The following is a 21,212-nucleotide window of genomic DNA, read 5'->3' on the forward strand; positions in this document are numbered from 1 at the left end:
CTGTTCATGGATCGTCAAACCAAGTAGCTCAGATGCTCGCGCATTCCAATTGTGAAAGTCCGATAGGGAGGCAAACGAGGCGCAGAGTTCACTTGGGCACTCGAAAGCGACATGAAGGCGAAGTTGTGGCAACCGGTAATTTACGCCCTTAATTACGTGATTAACAGGCGATTTGCGCGACATTAAATAGTGCTTACGACGCAAATTAACTTAATTAGGCCTTTGGAGTGCCTAGGAATGTCTATACGACCTTACAGTGCGCGAACGGTGGTTTACAGAGAAACCTGCTGAATATTTGATGTGTGTAAAATGCAACATATAAATTACATCAAATAAGGCATAAAACTAACCCTTTTTAAGTACTAATGTTGGAAAAAGAGTGTTTTTGTCTTCCTTTTGTATTTTCAGCATTAAATGAGCTCAAATTCACAAAAGAAGCAAAAAGACAGCTAAATCTAACATAAATACAAGAAAAGGAACATAAGTGGATTGCCCGACCCCTCAACAGCATCCTCCCAAGCAAAATAGAGAAGGCAGAAGACTGAACACGCCCCGTGCTCAGCCAGCACGGGGCCGTGCCCAAGAAGCAGCAGAAAAGACAAACCTATAGAAGCTTCTATTGCCCACCACGGGGCCGTGTCCAGCAGACACGGGGGCGTGGCGAAAGTACAGCAGGCGCATTAATAGTAATTGCGAATTACAATTAATGAAGAGAGAGAGTGTCAGACAGGCACGGGGGCGTGTCCAGTGGACACGGGGCCGTGCCCAGCCTTCTGTTCAGCCTATAAATAGGAGTGCTTGGTTTCATTGCAACTTATCCCTTGGCACACCACCTCTCTCACACTTCATCCACCACCCACCACCATCACAATACCATCATCCACCACCATCATCCATTGTCCATCATAGAATGTGTGAGTCGTCTCGGGATCCAAGATTGATCGTAAGAGTTCTTGACAATCAAGGTGTCACACCCCGATTTCCACATGTCTCACCGGTGGGCCCGGTGGGGGATTATCGTGACGTAGTTGGCAACAATATAGTCAAACCACACAATATATGAATGCACAGCGGAAGCATAAAGATAAATATATTTCAACTTTATTTGTAATATCAAAGTATCACCATTGTTGAAATAAAATCCACAGGGGATCAGTAATAATAATAAAAGTATTGTTCAACAGACGAAGGCATCCTTAAGCTTGCGAGACTCTTTAAGATGCTAAGGAGACATAGCCAGCCAATTACGTTTAGTACCTACATTTAATCTTTTTTTTTTGGGAAAATACGTCAGTTTACACTGGTAAATACATTCAACCGACACTTTTTGAAAAATGTTTATTAAAAATTGATTTGAATGCACAAGGCACAAACTCTTTTATAACTTGGGAGAATTATTTAAATATATAATCTTGTGAACGAATTACATGTTCCTTATGCGTTCAGTAGCCCGGATCAAGTACGGGTTAAAGATCAATAGACACACCACAGCGATCTATTTATGCACTGACGAGTGTACGCCTACACTCTGCGCTTAGGTCGTGGCCATTTCGTAAAATGATGCCAGGGATATCCGGGACATGGTCATTAACCCCCCAAAGGCTTTTAAGTAACAAGACTGTTTAAACGAGCCGATCAAATTTATTCAATTACCCACTCAATCGGTGGAGAATTTGATGCCCGATCAAGCGGTACACTATGTACTGTAACCCAAGCCCGTATAACGGGAAATAAGTTAAAAGCATTTACCTGAGCAAAGTATATATCACAATAAGCAAATTGCAAGTAGCTTTTACTGGTCCTCCTAATCTGGAACGAAGGTTTTATAATAACCTATTAGAATCCTAACGGGTCTTTAATTAAGCTTAAGCTTAGACCGGCTAGTTTCCAAGATACGGTTCGTACGCACGATTAAGCGAATACCGGATAGAATGTGATTTAGACCCGACAAGTTTGAAGACTTGTTTAATATGGGTTTATTATTCACATTCTGGATTTTGAGATAAAACCGTTAAGGTTTGACCCGTCTCGGCTAATTTATGTAAACTTGTTACATAACCCGAACCGTACGCGTAATAAGCGTGACTGGTATTCATGAGAGCTATAGACAGGTCCCCTAAGTTAATTATGCCTCGAATATGTTGCGACATCAATAAGATGCCTTTCATTATGCCCGAAACGTGTTTAAACACAAACTAGGCCCCGTAGGGGTAGTTTGGTCTTTTAAAAGTTTATAAAAGAGTTTAAGTAACAACCCGAGTTACAGGTCTGATGTAATCAGCAATAATACATAATTTGCTAAGTTATATTAGTAGGTTAAAGCATATATGCGAAATTTATCAAATTTAACCAAACTATGCCCCGTAGGGGTATTTTGGTAATTTCACATAAGCCGAAAAGCTCAAAACTAGAGTCTGAGTTTATCACCCTTTGTTTACTGTTAAAATATTGTAATTTGCCTCTTATATCAGTAGGTATCAACCCGGGTATGTCCAATATAATTTTGTTACATACTTTGCGTTAAAAAAACGCTTAATAAGGCGATTAAAGGCCATTTCCGGGTTCGATACTTAAATATGATATTTTTATATTTCCAGAAGGCTTAAAATAATCTATTTATCATATGTGATTAGTAGCAAAAGGTTTGAAGTTGTTTAGATATGTAAAACTCATTTTATGGTCCGTAAGGGCAAAACCGACAATTACCGGATTAAGCCTACGACTACTAGTTATGCTCAGTCTAAAATTAATTAAAAATATTTAAAAATCCTAAAATAATATATTACATTAGTGGGTATTAAGTTTGATACCAAAAAGTAGGCTTAACTAGGCTATACGCTAATTACGCCATTTTATTAACATAAAGCATTCATTTTGTGATAATGAGCATAACTCTTAATCTACAATTCAAATTGATCTCAAACTTTGCATACACGTTTATATGTCAGTAATTAAAGTTTCTACTCTTTTACATTTCCAAAAATCACGTTTTAAGGCAATAAGGGCATAATGGTCAACATATGGGTAATTAACGGAATCATGCATATTAATTGGATAACTCATGATCCGAGGTGTATAATCACAGAGGGTTATACTAGCATGTAATCTGGTCCAAATAGGGCTCTACGGTATTTTTGAAACATACCATAACGGGTCAGAACTGAAAGTCCAAGTGAAAGTCAAACTATGTGACTTTCGGTTCCGAACCGGGTCCTTATAGTAAATTGTCGAGCTGAACATGTTTAGACATGTCCTTACACTACTAACCAAGTTATATTAATGATAAAACAGGTTATAAGTGTTCTACATTGTTAATCATGCATAAATCGCATTTTAAACTTTCTGTTGACTTTTTAATTACACGTTTGACCTGACTTTTGACCTAGTTAGAGTGGTGATCAGGGGGAACCCTCTTAAGGGTTTATTACCCACATAAATACCAACTTATAACTACTTTTAATTCGAGATATGACTGAGCCATTGTTGACTAATCTCGAAGTCAAACCGTAATTACGACAGTTTGATTTTTAGCTAAATAACTAAGCTAAACTCAATTTGGAAAGGATTAGAACACTTACTGAAGTGCTAAGCTTGATTAGGGAACACTTGAGAGGAAGTTGAGCTCCAGAAGTGGTCCTCAAATGCAGATGAAGGTGTGAGGAACTTGTTGCCACAATGTGGCCTTTTATAGGCAATGAAGATCATTAAGATCATCACAACAAGGCCTACAAGTGCTCCTTGATGATCAACAAATGTCCCTTAGTGCTAGGAGATGATTAGGGGTCGCCCATATCTTTGGAAAATCTTTACATTAATGATTTACCGTTTACAACAGCCAACAGCCAACTTTCTGTCGTTGGGCGTCGCTTACGGACCGTATGGCATGGCCCTTGCGGTCCGTAAGCCTATGGCGGAAACATTTTTACCCCTTCACCCCCTTACGGTCCGTAAGGCAGGACCCTTACGGTCCATAAGCGCTTAACAGAGGCAAAAAAATTAACCTTTCAAGCATTGAATGGTCAACTTGCAATAAATAATTTTTGTGCTTGGAACAAGTCAGTATGAGGCTCTTCTTAACCCATGCTTGGTCAGTATCATAATGCTTCATGGGTTTGCACAAGGATGGGCTTATAAATAATTATTTGCATTGCATTATTTTCTTAGGATTTAGATTAGTAACTTGGACATCCTTGGTTAATAGTAATTACCGGATTAAGACATAATAGACGCTTATTAATCATGCTTAGGGTCTCGGGATTTATAATGAAGAAGTCGCTCAGAGGTAAAAATTAACATGTCGACATGTTCAAAAATCCTACCATACATTTTAATTACATCCGGGTTTACAATACTTTTGTCGTATGCGACACGTGTCATTTATTTATTGGACACAAAATTCCGAGGTGTTACATCCTCACCCCCTTAAAATAAATCTCGACCCGAGATTTACTGAAATAAATAAGGGTATTTTTCTTTCATCGTGGATTCAACCTCCCACGTGAATTCGGGACCTCTACGGGCATCCCACTTGACCTTTACTATAGGTACATGCTTCCTTCGAAGCTTCTTTACCTGTCGATCTTCAATCGACAAAGGTTTTTCCACAAATTTTAAGCTCTCATCTATGTGCACATCTGTATGTGGTATTACCAGTGATTCATCAGCGAAGCACTTCTTTAGATTGCAGATGTGGAACACATTATGAATTCCATTGAGCTCTTCAGGTAATTTTAACTTATAGGCAACTGACCCGACACGTTCGATAACCTCGAAAGGTCCTATATATCTCGGGCTTAGTTTGCCTTTCTTACCGAAACGCATCACCCCCTTCCAGGGTGATACTTTAAGTAACACTTTTTCACCTACTTCGAAGTGAAAATCTTTACGCTTTGGATCTGCGTAACTCTTCTGCCTATCTCGGGCAGCTTTGAGACGGTCTCGAATCTGGACAATCTTGTCCGTCGTCTCGAAGACTATCTCTGGTCCTGATAATTGGACATCTCCAACTTCTGCCCAACAAACAGGCGATCTACACTTTCTACCGTATAATGCTTCGAAAGGCGCAGCCTTAATGCAGGTATGGTAGCTATTGTTGTAGGAGAATTCGATTAATGGTAGGTTCTTATCCCAACTACCACCCAAATCGATAGCAGATGCACGTAGCATGTCTTCCAACGTCTGAATAGTACGCTTACTCTGACCGTCTGTCTGAGGATGGTAAGCCGTACTAAAATTCAAACGTGTGCCCAAAGATTGCTGGAAACTTTTCCAGAAATGCGACGTGTATCTAGTATCCCAGTCAGAGATAATAGACACAGGTATGCCATGCAAGGCTACAATCTTATCAACGTATAACTGGGCCAACATGTCGGAGCTATAAGTCTCCTTGATGGGTAAGAAATGTGCTGACTTAGTCAGTCTGTCAACTATAACCCATATTGTGTCATTCCCTTTCCTCGTCTTGGGTAACTTGGTAATAAAATCCATAGTTACGCATTCCCACTTCCATTCGGGAAGTTCAGGCTGTTGTAGCAAGCCTGACGGCTTTTGATGCTCAGCTTTGACTTGCGCACAAGTCAAGCATTTGGCTACATAAGCGGCTACAGACTTTTTCAAGCCTATCCACCAATAATTTGCCTTTAGATCCTGATACATCTTATCAGCTCCCGGGTGAATAGAATATTTGGAACTATGGGCTTCCTGGAGGATAACATCTCGTAGTCCTCCATAAATTGGAACCCATAATTCCGTCCTTGCTAAGAGTTAACTGCTCCTCAGTTACTCCCAGCTTCTCTTTAGGATAGTTAGCTTCCAACACAGCTTCCCTCTGTGCAGCTAACAACCTTTCAATCAAATTATTCTTCACTTCAATGCTCTTGGCATTGATTCGGATGGGTTTCACCCTTTCCTTTCTACTCAGGGCATCAGAGACTACATTCGCCTTGCCGGGATGATATCTGATTTCACAATCATAATCATTTAAAGTCTCCATCCAATGGTGTTGCCTCATGTTTAGCTCCTTCTGATTAAACAGATGTTGAAGGCTCTTATGATCAGAATAGATCACAAACTTGATACCATACAGATAATGCCTCCACAGCTTTAGTGCGAACACAATGGCACCCAGCTCCAAGTCATGGGTGGTGTAATTCTTCTCGTGCACCTTTAACTGTCTCGAAGCATAGGCAATAACCTTGCCCTTCTGCATGAGCACACATCCCATGCCAGTGTGTGATGCGTCGTAGTAAACTACGAACTCCTCGGTACCTTCAGGCAATGTCAGTACAGGAGCGTTGCTCAACTTCTGCTTCAGAATATAAAGGATTCTTGCTGCTTAGGGCCCTAAACGAACTTTACTTTCTTCTTGGTCAGGGAAGTTAAGGGCGCAGCAATCCTTGAAAAATTCTCGATGAAACGCCTGTAATATCCTGCTAACCCCAGGAAACTACGAATCTCTGTAGGCGTCTTTGGCTCTTGCCAATTCATGACAGCTTCAACTTTAGCGGGATCCACTTGGATACCACGCTCGCTGACAACATGTCCAAGAAATTGGACTTCTCGAAGCCATAATTCGCACTTAGAGAATTTGGCATAGAGTTTCTCATGATGTAGGAGTTTGAGAATACAACGAAGGTGTTTCTCATGGTCAGCTCGGTTCTTCGAGTAGATAAGAATATCGCCGATGAAGACGATGACGAATTTGTCTAAGTACGGCTTGCAGACGCGATTCATGAGATCCATGAACGCAGCCGGTGCATTAGTGAGCCCAAAAGGCATCACCAGGAACTCGTAGTGACCGTAACGAGTCCTAAATGCGGTTTTATGTACGTCTTCATCTCTGACTTTCAGTTGATGGTAGCCTGACCTCAAGTCAATCTTCGAGAAATAACTTGCCCCTTGTAACTGATCGAACAAATCGTCGATCCTTGGCAAGGGATATCTATTCTTTATCGTGACTTTATTAAGCTCGCGATAATCGATGCACAGACGCATCGATCCGTCCTTCTTCTTGACAAACAGGACTGGCGCTCCCCAAGGAGACGAACTAGGTTTGATGAAACCTTTAGCTAGCAGTTCATCCAATTGGGTCCTCAACTCCTTCATTTCGGTTGGTGCTAGCCTGTAAGGTGCTCTAGCAATAGGTGCTGCTCCAGGGATGATATCGATCCTGAATTTCACTTGCCTATCTGGTGGCAAACCAGGTAGATCTTCAGGGAAAACTTCTGGATATTCCAAAATGACGGGAATGTCTTCTATCTTCGGTTTAGGCTCTTCTATAATCACCTGTGCCATGTAGATGACACAACCCTTCTTTAGACATTTTGAAGCCTTGAGCATAGTCACTTGCTCAGGCAATCCGTACTGGGTATCTCCCCGAATGGTAAGCGATTCACCACACGGAGTCTTTATCACCACTTGCTTTCTGTTGCAGACGATTTGGGCCTGGTTGTGAGATAACCAGTCCATACCGAATACTAGGTGAAAACCGGCCAATTTAAAGGGAAATAGAGATAGAGGAAAAGAGTGGTTCTTAATGGATATCTCACATCCATCTAACACAGTGGAGACGGTTTCTATGGTGCCATCTGCTAGCTCTACCTCATAATTCACATTTAAGGTTTTAACAGGCATATTCAGCAGTTTGCAAAATTTATGGTTTACGAAAGACTTATCAGCGCCCGAATCAAAAAGTACTCTTGCAAAGATATTATTTACGAGGAAAGTACCTGTGATCACGTTATTGTCTAGCACTGCTTCTTTCGCCTCCATCCTGAAGACTCTTGCATTGGTCTTCTTGGCCTCTTCCAGCTTCTTGGCATATTTAGGGCAGTTGGTTTTAATGTGCCCCTTTTCGTTGCAACTGAAGCAAGTTGCATCCTTTATCTTTTGCAATCCACGGTCTTGTGGTCCTTAGACTTGCATAACCCGCAAGCAAATGACTTCGACTGAGTCTGCGAGTTTGATTCGAGTCTACACTTTCCAAAGTGATGTCTCTTGCAATTCTTGCACTTGGGTTTCTCCCCAGACTGTTGCCCATCCTTCCTTGACTCAGACCTTCTCTTGTTGTCACCGTTTCCACGGTGCTTCTTGCCCGACCTTCGTGAAGTATCATCTTCACGCTTTCTCTTCTCAGCCTCTTTGTTCCTCAGCGATCTTTGTCGGACCGCGTCCAAAGTGAGGGACAAAGAAATGTCAGCTACAGATCTAAAGGTCGCTGGCCGAGAGGCCTTTACGCTTGCCTTTATTTCGGGGGCTAAACCACCGATAAAACGAGCGATTCTCTTTGGCTCCGGGGTTACCAGATACGGAACCAACCGGGACATCGTGTTGAAGCTCGTGAGGTAAGCTTGACAGTCAAGGTTCGTCATAACCAACGATAGAAAGTCGGTCTCGATCTTTTCAACCTCATGTTGAGGGCAGTAATTCTCCTTGATGAGAGAAATGAATTCCTCCCATGTCATGCTGTATAGAACAGCCTTTCCCGAGGCCTGAACCAAAGACCTCCACCAAGCCAGGGCCTCGCCCTTGAATGATTGTGAAACAAACTTTACCACATCTCTCTCTGCGCACCCACTGATGTCCACCACGGTGTCCATCTCGTCTAGCCACGTCATACAATCGACCGCGCCTTTCTCCCCAGTGAAGTCTCAGGGTTTACAAGATACAAAATACTTGTAGGTACAGCCCCTGGCGCGAGACGCATCAGTATACACTCTTTCTGGACGGACACTGTTTTCATTGGATGAGTGATTATCATCGTCCTTTTTGGGCTTAGACGGGGGTTTGCTATGAGATTTTGAGTGGGTTTTCGGCTTTGAGTGTGGTTTAGATATGGTTCTACTCCGGGATTCAGTATACTCCTCGTATTGTCGATCCAGGGCTGCGTTAACAGCATTGTCGACAAGAGCTTTTAATTCAGCGCCCGTCAAATGAACCTGGTCGTTATCGTATTCGTCTTCTTTCGAATGACTATTCTCCCCACTTGGATCAGCCATGGTAACTTGAATCTGCTACAGAAGATAACGAAAAAAATTATTTAGGAGTTTATTATGGAATTGTCTTTTATGGCAATTCATTAACCATGGTAAACAGAGACCATATCTGGTAAATTTGTTACTCACTTTTATTTAGGATTTGAACATAATTTATCCTAATTACAAACAATATTGTTAGCGGCATAAAAGCCTAGTCACGAGGACGTTTTTATAATATTAGCCGGGATTTCAGAGAATCAAGGCATGAAGGTTTGAACCGTAGTCCTTTTACCTTTTCTGTCAGGGAGTCATAGACTACCACTGCCTTTTGTCTTATATGACAATAATTATGGCCCGTAGGCACTACATCACTAATGGATGTTTTTAAAAATTTGGCCCGTAGGCACTACATTGCTAATGGATGTTTAATAAGTTTGGCCCGTAGGCACTACATCACTAATGGATGTTTTAATAAATGATCATCTTTATTGATGATTTAACCCATGATTTATAAATCATTAATTTGGGCTTTGGAATCCTTAGAAGGATTCTTATATAAGAATGACGCGTGCGATTTTAACGAATCACATCTGCCACGAACGTTAACATGATTACAGAGGTTAACAGGGAATCTGAATCTTTTAGTCAGGTCTTACCATCTTGGCCGGATCTTATAAAGACACCTGGCTAGGTTTTACTCTTAAGATTCTTTATTTAGGCAGATTTAAATTTAAAAGGAATGATTTCTGATTTATTTCGTATATAATAATAACAAAAAATGAAATTCATAACATAACATTCCATAAATTTTCAAATATGATTACACGCTGCCCTAAACGGGACTTTTAAATAAATAAATACCTACGCAGAGGTTTATAGAAAAACAAGTCCACGCAGGGACCGATACAAGATAGATGTCCGCGCTGGGACTAAAAGATAAGTCCACGTAGGGACTGAAATACGATAAGTGTCCACGCAGGGACTAAATTGTAAATACAACAATACATAAGGAGACTAATGATCTCGTTTCTTCCTCCCTTTTAGTAGGTTTGCTAGGCCCTTGAGAAATCCGCGATTACTCTTACGTTCTTGTTCGAAGTCTCGTTCCACACGGTTTAAACGGTGGAGTATTTCTTCTTGCTCCGGTGGAGAAAAATGTGGCTGCTGCGACGGTTGCTGAACCGGAGGTCTAGGAGGTATTGGATACCCATGAGCTGAGTAATCTGGTCTCCAAGAGGTTCCATGGAGGGCATTATAATTAGCCGCTACTATGGATCGGCATCATAGTTATAGTTGTAGTGCGTGTGAGTCGGCTGTTCAAACGGATTGTACGCCGTGGAAGCGCTGTACGCTGGTATCGGATTGTCATATCCGAATGGTGGCGGAGGTGGTGCAACTGGTGCAGAATTCACCTCTGCAGGGTGACCAGAAGGTTCCCCTAATTGTGGTTCTTCTTCAGGCACTGACGGAAAGTGACTAGCACTCGAGTGGCGAGGGGTGCTGAAATGGAATTCCCCTCCTCGGGTAGACATCCGTGCGCCTGATCTTCTACGCCTTGGCGGATCTGGAATTACTGGTTGAACCGGTAGCGGTGGCGGTGGCGTGACTGCCACGAACCGCGAATCCTCAGAAGGATCCTGTTGTTGCTGTTGGTCATGAGGCGAGTAATGATGTGAAGGTGTAAAGTACCAATTACATTGGTCAAACCTCGCCTGGTAGCTGTCGGGACCTTGATAGGGTGTCCCATGAAAGGATGACCCATCAGAAATCTCGATTGGATGATTGGGAGTACCCCTTGCAGGCTCGACAGGGTCTGTATCCTCATCCATGTCCACTGCATTATCTTCAGAAAAGTGATCCTCTGGTCTTAAAGGGTTATACCCTATTGGCTCTTGGACATAATCCGCCGGGTTAAACTGTCCTACAAAGAAAGGTGAAGGATCGCCGTAAGACCGGTGCGAAGCAGATCGCTGGAGAGGTATAAAGGATGGTTGAGGGTTATTGGGATTGTTTTCCGAATATGGTCCAAATGAATGACGGTAAGAGGGTATGCGAGGTAGAATGTCACGCAGGTTCGAAGAGGTTTCTTCTTCGTCTCTGTGGTTCTTCACTCCTTGTACTGGAAGGAGCTCGCATGTTCGAAGGTCCAGCCTCGTGATCATTGTGAGTAATGATCGTCCCTTTGCCTCTTCCTCCTCTTCCTCGTCTGATTGCTGGTGGCATATTTCCTGCTTTCAAAACTTTAAATAACAATAACAATAAAAAGACAAACTGGAATAACAATTCGAATTTGTCCTATGTTCTTGTCTAGACTCAAGTATGTGCAATTGTGTAACTGAGATTAAACACAAAGGCTAGTGTTTAATTCACTCAGTGTTGGCTCTGATACCAACCTGTCACACCCTGATTTCCACATGTCTCACCGGTGGGCCCGGCGGCGGATTATCGTGACGTAGTTGGCAACAATATAGTCAAACCACACAATATATGAATGCACAGCGGAAGCATAAAGATAAATATATTTCAACTTTATTTGTAATATCAAAGTATCACCATAGTTTGAAATAAAATCCACAGGGGATCAGTAATAATAATAAAAGTATTGTTCAACAGACGAAGGCATCCTTAAGGTTGCGAGACTCTTTAAGATGCTAAGGAGACATAGCCAGCCAATTACGTTTAGTACCTGCATTTAATCTTTTTTTTTTTTGGGAAAATACGTCAGTTTACACTGGTAAATACATTCAACCGACACTTTTTGAAAAATGTTTATTAAAAATTGATTTGAATGCACAAGGCACAAACTCTTTTATAACTTGGGAGAATTATTTAAATATATAATCTTGTGAACGAATTACATGTTCCTTATGCGTTCAGTAGCCCGGATCAAGTCCGGGTTAAAGATCAATAGACACACCACAACGATCTATATATGCACTGACGAGTGTACGCCTACACTCCGCGCTTAGGTCGTGGCCATTTCGTAAAATGATGCCAGGGATATCCGGGACATGGTCATTAACCCCCCAAAGGCTTTTAAGTAACAAGACTATTTAAACAAGCCGATCAAATTTATTCAATTACCCACTCAATCGGTGGAGAATTTGATGCCCGATCAAGCGGTATACTATGTACCGTAACCCAAGCCCGTATAACGGAAAATAAGTTAAAAGCAATTACCTGAGCAAAGTATATATCACAATAAGCAAATTGCAAGTAGCTTTTACTGGTCCTCCTAATATGGAATGAAGGTTTTATAATAACCTATTAGAATCCTAACGGGTCTTTAATTAAGCTTAAGCTTAGACCGGCTAGTTTCAAAGATACGGTTCGTACGCACGATTAAGCGAAGACCGGATAGAATGTGATTTAGACCCGACAAGTTTTAAGACTTGTTTAATATGGGTTTATTATTCGCATTCTGGATTTTGAGATAAAACCGTTAAGATTTGACCCGTCTCGGCTAATTTATGTAAACTTGTTGCATAACCCGAACCGTACGCGTAATAAGCGTGACGGGTATTCATGAGAGCTATAGACAGATCCCCTAAGTTAATTATGCCTCGAATATGTTGCGACATCAGTAAGATGCCTTTCATTATGCCCGAAACGTGTTTAAACACAAACTAGGCCCCGTAGGGGTAGTTTGGTCTTTTAAAAGTTTATAAAAGAGTTTAAGTAACAACCCGAGTTACAGGTCTGATGTAATCAGCAATAATACATAATTTGCTAAGTTATATTAGTAGGTTAAAGCATATATGCGAAATTTATCAAATTTAGCCAAACTATGCCCCGTAGGGGTATTTTGGTAATTTCACATAAGCCGAAAAGCTCAAAACTGGAGTCTGAGTTTATCAACCTTTGTTTACTGTTAAAATATTGTAATTTGCCTCTTATATCAGTAGGTATCAACCCGGGTATGTCCAATATAATTTTGTTACATACTTTGCGTTAAAAAAACGCTTAATAAGGCGATTAAAGGCCATTTCCGGGTTCGATACATAAATGTGATATTTTTATATTTCCAGAAGGCTTAAAATAATCTATTTATCATATGGGATTAGTAGCAAAAGGTTTGAAGTTGTTTAGATATGTAAAACTCATTTTATGGTCCGTAAGGGCAAAACCGACAATTACCGGATTAAGCCTACGACTACTAGTTATGCTCAGTCTAAAATTAATTAAAAATATTTAAAAATCCCAAAATAATATATTACATTAGTGGGTATTAAGTTTGATACCAAAAAGTAGGCTTAACTAGGCTGTACGCTAATTACGCCATTTTATTAACATAAAGCATTCATTTTGTGATAATGAGCATAACTCTTAATCTACAATTCAAATTGATCTCAAACTTTGCATACACGTTTATATATCAGTAATTAAAGTTTCTACTCTTTTACATTTCCAAAAATCACGTTTTAAGGCAATAAGGGCATAATGGTCAACATATGGGTAATTAACGGAATCATGCATATTAATTGGATAACTCATGATCCGAGGTGTATAATCACAGAGGGTTATACTAGCATGTAATCTGGTCCAAATAGGGCTCTACGGTATTTTTGAAACATACCATAACGGGTCAGAACTGAAAGTCCAAGTGAAAGTCAAACTATGTGACTTTCGGTTCCGAACCGGGTCCTTATAGTAAATTGTCGAGCTGAACATGTTTAGACATGTCCTTACACTACTTACCTAGTTATATTAATGATAAAATAGGTTATAAGTGTTCTACATTGTTAATCATGCATAAATCGCATTTTAAACTTTCTGTTGACTTTTTAATTACACGTTTGACCTGACTTTTGACCTAGTTAGAGTGGTGATCAGGGGGAACCCTCTTAAGGGTTTATTACCCACATAAATACCAACTTATAACTAGTTTTAATTCGAGATATGACTGAGCCATTGTTGACTAATTTCGAAGTCAAACCGTAATTACGACGGTTTGATTTTTAGCTAAATAACTAAGCTAAACTCAATTTGGAAAGGATTAGAACACTTACTGAAGTCCTAAGCTTGATTAGGGAACACTTGAGAGGAAGTTGAGCTCCAGAAGGGTCCTCAAATGCAGATAAAGGTATGAGGAACTTGTTGCCACAATGTGGCCTTTTATAGGCAATGAAGATCATTAAGATCATCACAACAAGGCCTACAAGTGCTCCTTGATGATCAACAAATGTCCCTTAGTGCTAGGAGATGATTAGGGGTCGCCCATATCTTTGGAAAATCTTTACATTAATGATTTACCGTTTACAACAGCCAACAGCCAACTTTCTGTCGTTGGGCGTCGCTTACGGACCGTATGGCATGGCCCTTGCGGTCCGTAAGCCTATGGCGGAAACATTTTTACCCCTTCACCCCCTTACGGTCCGTAAGGCAGGACCCTTACGGTCCATAAGCGCTTAACAGAGGCAAAAAAATTAAAACCTTTCAAGCATTGAATGGTCAACTTGCAATAAATAATTTTTGTGCTTGGAACAAGTCAGTATGAGGCTCTTCTTAACCCATGCTTGGAACAAGTCAGTATGAGGCTCTTCTTATAAATAATTATTTGCATTGCATTATTTTCTTAGGATTTAGATTAGTAACTTGGACATCCTTGGTTAATAGTAATTACCGGATTAAGACATATTAGACGCTTATTAATCATGCTTAGGGTCTCGGGATTTATAATGAAGAAATCGCTCAGAGGTAAAAATTAACATGTCGACATGTTCAAAAATCCTACCATACATTTTAATTACATCCGGGTTTACAATACTTTTGTCGTATGTGACACGTGTCATTTATTTATTGGACACAAATTCCGAGGTGTTACACAAGGCCATGTTTGCCTAAGTCTCTTACATCACTTGGTGAAGACAAGTGTTTAGTATAATACTTTTTATTTTTAATCTTTTGCACTTTTTATTTGGTTTTGTATTAATGACTTTAATAACTAGTTGCTTATGTTGAAGGTGATCTTTCCTTATCGTTTGTCCGTGGTGTCTTGGCATTATTTTACTGTCTATATAAAATAAAAGATTTTCACCATTCATATCTCCACGGTCTATATGGAGGTATGTTGGCTACCTGGTCGGGGGTTAAGGGAACGGTTTGGTAAGGGTCTTGCCCTTGTTCAGCGTTTAGAGGTCCTGCAAGGGACCTGGGTCAAATTTAGTAGGATCTCCTTCAATACCCATAGGTATTGGATGGCGGGGATCCAAACTCTTTGACCCCCTCATAAGTTAACTACTATTAATACTATAACCCGGCTATTTAGGACTGTATCCCTGCTGACTCAGACTACTTAGTCGAGGGTAACGTCACCGCCAAAAGCGGGGCCTACCATAATTTGCATTAATAACTTAATTCATTATCTTCCAATAATCCAACCCTTTAGGATTGTATCCTTGCTAACTCAAACTACTGGGTTGAGGGTAACGTCGCCTTCAAAAGAGGGGCCTACTACAATAACTAAGATAATCTCTTAAACAAGTGCAAAAGTGCAAAAATAATCAAAGGTTATACTAATACACGAGTCGGATCCAAGTGATTCATCTTGTCTATTTGTTTTTATTTTATTTTTCAGCATTTAGTTAGTTTTCATTTTCTTAGTTTAAAAAATCTTTTCTAACTTTTTGATTTGATTAGACGTTGAGGATAAACCGGTACTAAAAGCTCTTGTGTCCTTGGACGACCTCGGTATCTTACCAACACTATACTACGTCCACGATGGGTGCACTTGCCCATATGTGTGTTTAGTGTTAGTAAATATCGTGTTTTATAAATTTAAAACTTGGCTAAAAGTGTAAAAAGGGCTTAAAATATACATTAAAACATATATACACTGACACGCATCAAGTTTTTGACACGCATTAAGCTTAAAATATACATTTAAAACTTGATGTGTGTCAGTGTATGAAGAAACACTGAACTAATTATGGAGACTAATCAGTTTGGTTTATGTTTCTACCATAGTGGTTAATCTTCTAATGAATATCTGAGCTCCGACTTTGATGTTTAATCCTGCAAAATAGAACACCGTTACTCGTCAAGAGGGGAATGTGGGGGTTTCCCTCTTAACCGGGCTCCGGTGTGAGAATAAGCGACTGCTTTGGGAGGATAATTAAGTATTAAGAGTGAGAGTAGAGGGAATGGAATGTTTAACCTGTGGAATGAGGTCTCTATTTATAGCCGGAGAGGTGTAAGAGGATATGGGCTGATGGGCCTTGGGCCGATAATGGACAACATAACGGGTATGCTCTGTCTCACCAGCGTCGACCGTTTAGTGGCTTCTAGAAGTTCTTCGGCGCTGGCGCGCCTTCATTGGAGCCACGTGTCATTGTTGCCGGCCCTGCTGTTCTTCTGCCATCAGCAGACAAGTGGAGATCGTGGGACAGATGTCTCAGTCCTCTGATTGGTTCCACGTAGGCGTCCTTAAGTACTTCTCGTCAGACGATTGTGGCGCACGATTGAACAGAGCCTGCTGGACGTTCATTGGCTCTTTTTCACTGCCACTTGTACCTTGTGTACCACCTGGGGCAGCCTTGCGCTGCTTCCATGTGTGGTTCTTGCTGAGCATTTAACTAACCCGCGCGGGGTTAGTATGTCTGTGTGCTCCTTTAGCATGCTAAGTGCTGATATCGGAGCTTCCTCTGGGCGAGCCCTCGCGCGACCTAGAGCAGGAAAATGGTGCAACCCGCGCAAGGCTCGTGGTATGAAGTTTATTGGAATAAGGAGTATGGTTCCACACGCAACCTTGATGGAGGTTTGCGCGGCTTTTTGGGACCATACCCCTTCAAGTCCCCCCAGTCCAGTGCTGCACCATGCGCGAGGTAAGTGGTTGGAGCTCTGGACTTAGAAAAAATAAAAGTTGAAGGGAATGCTCTCTTGCTTTTGGTAGGCGTGGCGCGTGTTGTCTTTGTTGTTTACAACTGCGCAGCTATTAAGGTTGTTTCCAGGTGATTCATTGGTTTTTTGAGCAGGCGCGAAGTGTTGTTAAGGCGACGTTACCTTGCGCGGCCTTGGTAGCTCTTGCATGAAGCTAGTTGTAATTTTATGGCGGGAAAAACTTCGAAATTTGAACCCTGGCACGGATGTCATCATGCCGACTGCGACCGTCACCCCTGCTTTTACGCGTGATGTGGCAGCCTCTCGTTGGTCAGCTTAGCGGTGAAAGCGGCACGTTTACCCATCGCATTAAATGCGATGGGTATATATATCCGAAGAGATGTGAGAGGTTATCACTTCTCCTCTACTATTTCCATCTTTCTCTCTTTTCTTCTCTTCGAATCTTCAAATCTTGTAGCAGATCTTCAAGATATTTCTTCATATCCTCAAGTTTTTCCAGAAACTTGGATCTTTATTCACCATGACTGAAGAACATCAAGAGGGTGTTTCTGGAGAAGAGGGCCCTGTTCCCGTTCTCCGGTGGGATCTTGGTCTATTTGAGTAGATTGTTAGGAGTTTCCGGTTTCCACCGGAGTGGGATGCACGGTATCTGGCCCAGAATCAGACGGCCGCCGACGCACCGCCGGGTTACATCACATTGTTCGAAGATTTTTTCCTTCAAGGCAACTTCCGGTTGCCGGCGGCGAACTTCATGGGGAACATCTTGCACTTCTACAACTTCCATATTTCCCAGATGAGCCCACCTGGGATGGTTAGGGTTCGTCATTTTGAGTTCTTATGCCGAGCCCATGGCATCGAGCCATCTGTTGAGAAGTTTCGGGCCTTCTATCAGCTTCAACGGACGATGGGCTTCTTCTCGTTTGCCAGCCGTGGTGCTGCAAGGAAGATCTTGTTAAACCCACCAAAGAGTTTCCATGATTAGAAACCCAAATTTTTCTTTATTCGAGAAGAGGTGCTTCCGATTGCCATGCCCTTCAGAGATTGGAGCGAGCCGGTGCTGAAAGAGGATCTTCCGATCCCAAAACACGAACGGTGGTATCAACAATTGACCCCTACCCCTAACCGGGTATTTGGGGAAAATGTATTGGTAGCGGCGCGCATGAGTGACCAGTGGTCACCGGACAGCAAGGAAGTGCCAGTTCTGAAGATTGGTGATCAAGGTCAGTTATTTTCCTACTTTCCCTTGTTTTATGCCTCCTACTTTATTTTACTTATGCGTTTTGATGTGTAGAGGCGCAACTGTACCAAGCTGCCTTTGCTACTTTTGGAGGATCTATGGGCGTGCGCCCCCTTCGCGATGATGAGGAAAGCTGGTATGAGCAGATTAGAGGCAATTTCATGTACCCGGTTGCTGATGCATTTGCCTCGCCGCCTACCGCAACCGAAGGTGCGCAATTCCCTAAACCTCGTCCTTTGCGCTCTGTGACTTCTGCTGGGAAAGAGGTTGTCTATCTTTCTAGCGAGGAGTCAGTAGGGTCTTCAAACGGCGAGCTAAGTCCGTGGTCTAACATCTTTGCAGGTGTGTTGCGCGACCTGGGGGTTGACCCAGAAGAGAAGAAGAAAAAACCCTTGAAGAAGAAGAAGATAGTCAACTTGGATCCCGAGGTGACCAGTAAGGGGGCTGGTAGTAGTCGCGCAACCGCTGGTGCTGCTGGTAAAGGTACTTTTCGCCTTCGACAGAGTGACTTAAAGGATTATGTGATAATTAGTGATTCACTTAAAGGCTTGTCGCGCGCAGCTGAGACGAAGACTGGAGCGGTTGGTTCAAAGAGCTCTGGAAGCGCGGGTTCTCGTAACCCTGATGCTGGTGCAACTCCTTCCACTGCCGCGCATGAAGAAGAGGAGGCTGAAGAAGAAGAGGAGGCTGCTGAACAGTTGATCAGCAGAAAAAGAGTTAGAAGCGAGACCACCACTGGTGTGGCTTCCGCGTCGATGGTTGGTGCGATTCCCTTGGTTGGGAAAACGAGCAACTTGCGCTCTCTCTATAAATTTTCTCCCGGTAAGCTCTTGACTTCTCTTCCTATTGTTATTTTCTTTGCTTAATTACTTGGTTTCTGCAGAGATCAAGAAGAAAACCCCTAAGAAGGGGGTTACATTTACTGAGCCAGAGCCGAAGAGGCCGAAGATTACCATTAAATCTTCCCAGACTGTTGGGGTTGAGTCTGCTAAGGACAAAAATGTTGCTGAGAGGGATGTGGCGAAGGCTGCTGAGGCGCAGAGAAAAGCTGAGGAGCGTCGGAAGAAAGTTGAGGAAGAGAAAAAGAGGAAAGCTGAGGAAGATAGGAGGTCTGAAGAAGCGAAGAGGAAGAAAGCTGAGGAAGAGAAGAGGGCTGAAGAGGCGAAGAGGAAGAAAGCCTTTGATGTGGAGAAGGAGAGAGAGCAGAAGAAGGCTATGGAAAAGCCTATCAATGATCCGGAGTTTGAGATCACTAAGGGTCCTGAGAGGAGGAAAGAGCCTGAGGTTGCGAAGCCTACCCACCCCGCGCATACTGAGGTTATTGATCGCACAAAGATAATTTCTACCAAGGGGTCGGGTCGGTATGTTTCTAGTGGCGCAAGCTCTGGTGGCGCTGGGGGCTATAACCCACAAGTTATTGGGGCGAAGGATACCCTTGGTGATATCTACTACAAAAGCTATACCGAGGAAGAACGTGGTAATGCCCCTCACCAAGCTCCCTGGGGTTTGAGGCAAAGGGACACCTTTCAAGAATTTGGGCCTTGCCGCGATTGGTTCCTAAACTCCTTTACTCCTGGTGAGGTTAATTGGCAGAGGGCGAAGACCCATGAAAGCCTGTATCGAACTTACGTGATCGGGGAGGCCAATACTCGCGCCGCCAATCATCAAATAGTTCGTGAGTGGCGAACAATGGTTAGGGAGCGGGCGGATTGGGAGAGTTATCGCGAGCGGATGTTGAAGCGTATTAGCAATTTTGAGAAGTCAAAAGCCGCCTTTGATGAAGAGAAGGCCATGTTCGATGCCGACAAGAAAGCGGAGGAATGGGGGCGGGAGGGCCTGAAAAACAAACTTCAAGCTGCCGAACAGCAATTGGCTAAGGAGAAGGCCGAGTTTAAGCGCATATGCGAGAAAGATAATGAGCGCGCATTCGCGGCTCGGAACAAGATTGTCGAGCTTAAAGCCAAGATTGTTGAGCTTACTGCGAAGGTTGAGGATGCGCAAGCTGCGCAGGTTGCCAAGCAGCAGATTGAGGTTTGTAAAATTCATTCCCTTTCCTTCTATGCTATTTATTGAAATAGCCTAAGCCCCTTGTCGCTTTTCAGGTTGAGTTGGCTGACGTGAAGTTGCAGCTGTCAAGCAAAGATAAGGATCTACAGGCCAAGGATGTCGAGATCGCTGAGCTGAAACGCCGCCTGAATGATCAGGTTGATAGATGCGAGTCCTTGGAAATTGACCTTGAAGCGGAAAAGGTTAAGGCTGCCACTGCTGAGGAAGCGCGTGCTGTTAATACTGCCGCTCTCAATGTAGCGCAGACTAACTATTCTGAGGCGCAAGGCATTGTTGATACGCTTGTCTCCGAGGCCGAGTGGATGCGCAGCCGCGGAGTAGTGCTGGTAAGTTTGTACTTTTATATATTTTTTGTACCTTTAATTTGCTAGGAGTTGTCTTTAATACGCAGCTTTCGTAATAGGTTGCCAATTCTATCCTTAACACTGGAGAGCTAGATCGCGCTGTTGCTGCTCTAACAGATGCTGCGCGTGCAGTAGGTCATCGTGGAGGGTATCTGGAATGTGCGCAGCACGTTGAGGAGGTATTTGGACAGGAGTTTGACGTGAGCCATTGTCCGGTGACCGACCAGGCTAATGCTGAGTTGACGCGTGCTGAAAGTGCTTATGATAACCTTACACTTCCTGTGATGGACTTAGTCGTGCAGGCTCTAAAGCAAGACGACTGGTGTCAGCGTCTCAAGGCCATCCTCGATCCACCGATAACTGTTGAACTATCAGATGAGGAGCCAGCTGGTGATGATGGTGGGAACGATGACGATGACGACGGTGCTGACGGTGGGAATGATGGTGATGACGGTGATGAACTTGAATAGGCTTTGTTGATAGGCTTTGTGCCTTGTAACTTTTTGTTCGTTTTGATTGTAAACCTTTGCGCGGTCGCGCTTATTTAATGGACTTTTGTTCTTTCCCGTTACAATTATTGCAATGTTTTAGAAACTTATGTTAAGTTAGCTCGAATAAATGTAAGTGTCTCATGTGAGTACAATTGCCCGATCTCGCGCTTTGTTCGCGGAAGACCTTGGAGGCGCTTTCATTGGAGAGCTTGTAAGTGACTGGAGTGTTTTCGTGCTAACCAGAAGTTTAACATGCATT

At 42.5% G+C, this 21,212-nt stretch overlaps 1 protein-coding gene across 1 annotated transcript; it reads left to right on the forward strand.

Annotated features, from left to right (window-relative positions):
• The first annotated feature begins 17,841 nt into the window (after nucleotides 1–17,841).
• On the forward strand, nucleotides 17,842–20,932 carry LOC110924492 (caldesmon-like). Its single transcript, XM_022168495.1, has 5 exons — nucleotides 17,842–18,034; nucleotides 18,106–18,873; nucleotides 18,935–20,082; nucleotides 20,154–20,444; nucleotides 20,522–20,932. The coding sequence occupies exons 1-5, from the start codon at nucleotides 17,842–17,844 to the stop codon at nucleotides 20,930–20,932; spliced, it is 2,811 nt and encodes a 936-aa protein (XP_022024187.1).
• Nucleotides 20,933–21,212: the final 280 nt, after the last annotated feature.

This window comes from Helianthus annuus, chromosome 17 (assembly GCF_002127325.2).
Source record: "Helianthus annuus cultivar XRQ/B chromosome 17, HanXRQr2.0-SUNRISE, whole genome shotgun sequence".
Classification (NCBI taxonomy): domain Eukaryota; kingdom Viridiplantae; phylum Streptophyta; class Magnoliopsida; order Asterales; family Asteraceae; genus Helianthus; species Helianthus annuus.